The sequence below is a fragment of the Cnephaeus nilssonii genome (assembly GCF_951640355.1).
Source record: "Cnephaeus nilssonii genome assembly, chromosome: 2".
Lineage (NCBI taxonomy): Eukaryota > Metazoa > Chordata > Mammalia > Chiroptera > Vespertilionidae > Cnephaeus > Cnephaeus nilssonii.
The window spans coordinates 113322730-113328729 of NC_137073.1; the positions used below are offsets into that span (position 1 = coordinate 113322730).

A 6000-nucleotide genomic window follows, 5' to 3' on the forward strand; every position below is an offset into this window, starting at 1 on the left:
TGTCTTTGAACGGCATCTCGGTGCCACAGTCACACACATCCTACCAGACCTAGAGTCACGACTGCCCTGGGCCGGCCACGGCTCACAGCCCAGCAACTTAAAAGCCGCTTTTACATTTTCTCAGAGTCAGAGACTTCACCCAGTAAGACACGGTAAGACAGGGATGCTTTTTCCTTTAGAGGTTTTTGTCGTAACATCTCTATGATTTTCATCACAGCCATTACCTATAACATCACCATGGACGCAGACCTGTATTCGTCCCGCGTGACCTCCAGGGGGCTGTTTAAGGAGAACGGTGACCGGGGCCTGCAGAAGAATGCCATCGTGGGTCCCGGACAGACCTGCTCTGCGTTCGCCATCCTCATCCAGGTGGGGGTCCCCTCCTCCCATCCCTCCCTGAGGTCCAGTAAGTGGTGAAAATCCAAAGGGAGACTGAGGAGCCAGAAAACGCTCGCCTCGCGAACAAATGCTTTCCTTTTTCTGGGAACAGGAAGCCTGTCTCCCTCGCTAATGCATATGGTCACGGGGGGCCGTTATTCAGTGAGGGGCGCTACAGTTTATTTGGGGTTGCTGTTAATGGGGCTAAATGTAAAACCCTTAAAGACGCCGGGGACAGCGTGCTTTAGAAGATGGTCACCAGGGAGAACGCGACGTGGACAGGGGATTTCACGTGGACATTTTCCTCCCTGGAAAGTGTGTTCCTCTATGAGGAACTGGAAAGAACCACCTCACCTGTGCTTTTCGCGACTGGGTTAAGTGCGCAGAGGTGAAGGGGGTAGGGCATCGGGTCAAAATTATGAGCTCTAACCTGAGGCCGCAATTACTGGTTCAGATGGAGTTTGAAAGTCTCCCCAGTAGGACATGTGCTTCTCGGAGAACACTCCCACCAGGAACTTTATTTTATTAACTAGAGGCCCGGTGCACGAAATTCGTGCACGGAGGGGGGTTGTCCCTCAGGCCAGCCTGTAGCCTCTCCAATCTGGGACCCCTTGAGGGATGTCCGACTGCCCGTTTAGGCCCCATCCCGGTGGGATCGGGCCTAAACGGGCAGTCGGACATCCCTCTCACAATCCAGGACTGCTGGCTCCCAACTGCTTGTCTGCCTGCCTTCCTGATCACCCCTAACCGCTTCTGCCTGCCAGCCTGATCACCCCCTAACCACTCTGCTGCCAGCCTGTTTGCCCCCAACTTCCCTCCTCTGCCGGCCTGGTCACCCCTAACTGCCCTCTCCTGCAGGGTTGATCACCTCCAACTGCCCTCCCTTGCAGGCTTGGTCCCTTACAACTGCCCTCCCTTGCAGGCTGGGTGCCTCCCAACTGCCCTCTCCTGCTGGCCATCTTGTGGTGGCCATCTTGTGTCCACATGGGGGCAGGATCTTTGACCACATGGGGGCAGCTATATATGTGTTGCAGTGATGATCAATCTGCATATTACTCTTTTATTAGATAGGATAGAGGCCTGGTACAGGGGTGGGGGCCAGCTGGTTTGCCCTGAAGGGTGTCCCTGATCAGGCTGGGGTTCCCTTTGGGTGTGGGGCAGCCTGAGTGAGGGGCCTGTGGTGGTTTGCAGGCTGGCCACACCCCCTGGCAATCCAAGTGGAGGCCCTGATATCTGGAATTTATTTTCCTTCAAAGTTTCCTACAATTGAAACTTTGTAGCCTGGAGCGGAGCCAAGCCTGGGGCTCCCTCCGAGGCCGGCAGCCATTTGTGTTGGGGTTATAATTGAAACTTTGTTGCCTTAAGCGGGTGGGCCCGGCCAGGGTGTGCGGAAAGCTTTGCTTCCCCTGTTGCCAGCGGCAACCCTGGCCTACTCTCTCAAGCTCCATTCTGCCGCCATTTGTTTGAATTTGTTTACCTTCTGTAATTGAAACTTTGTAGCTTGAGTGGAGGCTTAGGCCTGGCAAGGGCAGGCGGAAACCTTAGCTTCCTCTGTTACCTAGGAAACCTTGCTCTCTGTGGCTGTAGCCATCTTGGTTTGGGTTAATTTGCATGCTCGCTCTGATTGGATGGTGGGCGTGGCTTGTGGGCGTGGCTTGTGGGTGTGCCGGAGGTATGGTCAATTTGCATATTTGTCTATTATTAGATAGGATTATATGACCATGTCCCTGTAGAAACCACATAATGGAATTCGAAAGCGTACTTTCCTCAGGAAGCTGCTAAGAACTTTTCTAGAAAGGTGGTTCTTAGGGTTTAAGAGGCGTCGGAGTTGCCAAGGAAGCTTTCACAGAATGTGTCTCCTGGGTCCTCACCACCAGACTCGGGGGTTGAAGGTCAGGGGACACTCAGGGTGAGGGGCCCAGGTGCTCCTGGTACAGCTGGCGGTGGAGAGACCACCTCGGGAAAGGCTCGGTGTAGAAGCTGAAAAGGCATAAAACTGATGCTCAGATGCACGCACATCGGTGTTTGTTCAAGTTGAAGGTTACTTGTTTGCCAAGGCCTGGCCTTTTGTTGTGAAGGGGCAACTGTACGGACCATTTAAGGAATGAACGCTCCTTCCCTCCTCTCCTGTCCCTGAGCCGAAGGGCAGGTCAGACTGAACAGCCGTCCGTCGAGGGGGTGAGCAGCCAGGCTGCTGTCGGACAGAAGTCCTGTTGGTGCTCCAGCGCACCTGTGGGGTCCGCAGGGGCCGGGAGACGCTGTCCAGTTAACTGCTCACGGGTCCCACCGTGTGCCAGCCCCGCAGCCAGGCCCCAAAGGGCTCGCGAGGACCGACTCCAGCCTGGGATGGGCTAAGTGGTAACAGTCGCCTCTCGGGAGGAGGCACAGCCCATTTCCAGCGCTCGCCGTCTGTACCCCGTTCTTTCCGGACAAGAGCCAGGAGGTGTCCGCGCGAGGACCGCTAGGTGGCACTCGCACCCTGTCTTGGCATTGGTAGTTTCCACTAGACGGGGCGTCTCAGCACCAAGTGGCATGTGGGGCACCGCCAGCCCCCCTCCTTGCACGCCAGTGGAGACGGTGGTGGGTGGTGGCCGCCTCCTGACAGCGAGATGCGAGTCATCTCACCTGGGCCAGGAGGGAGCGGCTCCTGCTGTGGGCTGGGCCGGAAGTCGGAAGTCAATGGGGGCTGTCCCAGAAGTCGGGGCTGGCCCGGAAGTCGGGGGCTGGATCGGAAGTCAGAGGCTGGGTTCGGATGTGGACGTGGGCATTGCCTTTGTCTGGCTTCCCAGAGCAGAGTGAGGCTCTAAGGAACCTCTTGTCCGTCACCTGACAGCCAGCCTGTCCCTTCCCTTCCAGGTCACAGTGTCCCTTCCAGGCGCCTGCTCGGGACACCAAGGCCTCCCAGGTCTCAGCTGTAGGAGCTGAAAAGACAGCCAGCAACCAGGGCCGGGGACTGACGCAGGGTCATTAGAGCAGTAACACTGGGCACATTGCCCAGCGGGGGGACTCAGTGGCCGAGCACTGACGTACGAACCAGGAGGCCAGGGCTCGATCCCCAGTGTGGGGCGTGCAGGAGGCAGCCGATCCATGATTCTCTCTCATCATTGATGGGTCCATCTCCCTTCCTCTCTGAAATCAATAAAAGTATATATTTTTTTAAAAACTGGGCATATCACCTAAATATTTACCATTCCTTAGGTACACACAATGAGGTTCCTGGGGAGCTTAACCAAGAATTGCTGCTTCTGGTTTTTACTGAGCCCCTGACTTTAGTTTCTCAGCGGAGAGGCAAAGAGCAGATTAGAGCAGAAGAGAAGATGCCAGAGTCGTAATCTAGACAGCACTGTGGCCTGTTTCTGCTTTAGCGCTTCCCCGTGCTAATACACGGACTCTCTCTCTCTCTCTGTGTGTGTGTGTGTGTGTGTGTGTGTGTGTGTGTGTGTAGGAGCCCTCGGATGTCGTCAGCGCCCTGAGTCTCCTCGTGAACATCAGCCTGGCGCACCCCGGCACCAGCCCCGCCCTGGAGGCCTACTCTGAGATGGCCAAGGTCTTCAGTGTAAGTGGGGCTCCCCTCCTGGAATCCAGACCAGCTAGCAGGGTCACAGTGGCTGCTGTGGGAATGACACTTAGGACATGGCCTTTAGCTGTTCATCCTCTAAATGAAGTACAATGACTGTGCCCGGGTCACTAGCATGTAAGAGCCACGCAGCCCGAGATTCCGTCTTCCCCGTTCACTGCGCTGGGCCCGCCCGGCCCGTGAGCGGGGCCGCCCCCCGCAGGGCCCATGGGTGTTTGTGGAGGAAATGAGTGACAACACAGCAAACTCCGTGTGCTCGCTGCCCACTTAATAGAATGTGACCCAAACCTGTGACGTCCCCTGCACACTCCCACCCCCACACTCCTCCTGCTCCCCCCGCCAGTCACCCCCTTGAACTTTGCATTTCCACCGCTTCCCTTCCCGATGTTGCTAAGCGCGTGTATCGTCCAGAGCGCTGCTTCGCGTGGCCTGGTTCTGAGCAGCACGTAGACGGGATGACGCTCTGTGTCCTTCCGCCTTGGCGCTCCCAAGTGCAAGGTCTGGGCTTGCTTTCCTTCTGCAGATCCCTTTCCACAAGGACTGTGGCGACGACAGCGTGTGCGTCTCCGACCTGGTGCTGGCGGTCCGCCAGCTGCCGGCCGCGCAGTAAGTGTCCCTTTAAAGCTCCGTGTGGCTCCGTGGGTGGGGCCTCGTGCTGTGCACCCAAAGGTGGCGGGTTCGGTTCCCGGTCAGGCCCATTCCTAGGCTGAGGGCTCCATCCCTGATCTGGGCACTTACAGGAGGCAACCAATTGATGTTTCTCTCTCACCCTCTCTCTCGCTCTACCTTCCTCTCTCTAAAACTAAAAAATAAAAAAAAGTAAAGACTAGTGTAAAATGTAGAAGTAAAAGACACCTTAAATTGTGTTATTCAAGTGAAGGCTTATGGAGATGTTGTCTACAAAAGAAATATCTATAACGAATAAAGACCTTTAAAACCTAAATTTCACTTTCTGCCATCCGTACAGGGTCAGACAGTAAGCACTCTATAGCCACTTGTGCTAAAGGCAGCAAAGAAGAAAGCCCAATAGCACGAACTTACCCCTTTGCACTCGCTTGCTTTTTTCTCGATTCCTTTATTCTAATGCTAACCGTGTCGAGTCACACTCGACATCCGAGTGCAAAAGGTTATCCCTTTGCAATGAGGATAGTTTCTCATTGAGCAATTTCCTCCGTATTCGAAGTAACTCTGAAGTGTTTCTTTTTTAAATGAGTGAAGAATTTGGATCCTGGCCCCTTTTCCCCCTTCATGACTTTCTTTTCTTTTTTTCTCCTTTTTTAACAGAGAGCAACCCTTTATCGTCAGCAACCAAAACAGAAGGCTGACGTTCGTGGTGACTCTGAAAAACCAAAGGGAGAGCGCCTACAACACTGGGCTCCGAGTGGATTTCTCAGAAAACGTGTTCTTTGCTTCCTGGTCCACGCCGGTAAGCGGTGCTGGCTCCCCGGGCTCACCCCTCAGTCACGCCGGCCCTCGGCTCCATCCCGATGTCTGTCCTCCGCGCTGTGAGGGAAGGTCTCTAACCACGGTGGGCACGTCCGGCCTGACTGCGTGGCTCCCAACTAGTTAAACGCCGCGAGCTCGTTGCCTGGCTCTGCGTCCGGGCCGGGCCGGCCTCACGGGCGGGTCAGTTTTTCCTTCGCCCTGAGACCTGCCACCGGGGCCAGATCCTCGGCCACCGGGAGCTCAGATGCTCCGAGCTGCACTTGCTCGGAGAAATCAGTCCCGCAGCTGGGCCGGGCGGGCGGCTGCCAGGGGCCGCATTCCGGCGAGGTCAGTTCATCCTGCCGACTTGATGACTATCCCAGGAGCGCACTTGACCGCGAATGCCCCCGTCCTTTCGGCCACCACGCAGGGAACCGGAGAGGGAAAAGCTAAGATTCTCCAGGCCAGCTGCCTGTGATGAGAGAATGTGAACCGGTCCCACCCAGCTCGGGGCGATGCGAACTTGACAGACGTAGCGTCCTAAACCGTTCTGACTGGTGTTTAACTTTCCTGTGCAAAAGGACAGCTTATTCTAAAAAGGAAAACTAAAAAATCAGTCT

At 55.6% G+C, this 6000-nt stretch overlaps 1 protein-coding gene across 1 annotated transcript in view; it reads left to right on the forward strand.

The window, feature by feature from the left end:
* ITGA2 (integrin subunit alpha 2) overlaps window positions 1–6000 on the forward strand; it is a 69372-nt gene that overhangs the window by 49451 nt on the left and 13921 nt on the right. The window contains exons 17-20 of the mRNA XM_079798227.1: window positions 218–369; window positions 3824–3934; window positions 4479–4561; window positions 5240–5381. Coding sequence (XP_079654353.1) covers window positions 218–369; window positions 3824–3934; window positions 4479–4561; window positions 5240–5381 — 488 coding nt within the window. The remainder of the gene's footprint in view (window positions 1–217; window positions 370–3823; window positions 3935–4478; window positions 4562–5239; window positions 5382–6000) is intronic.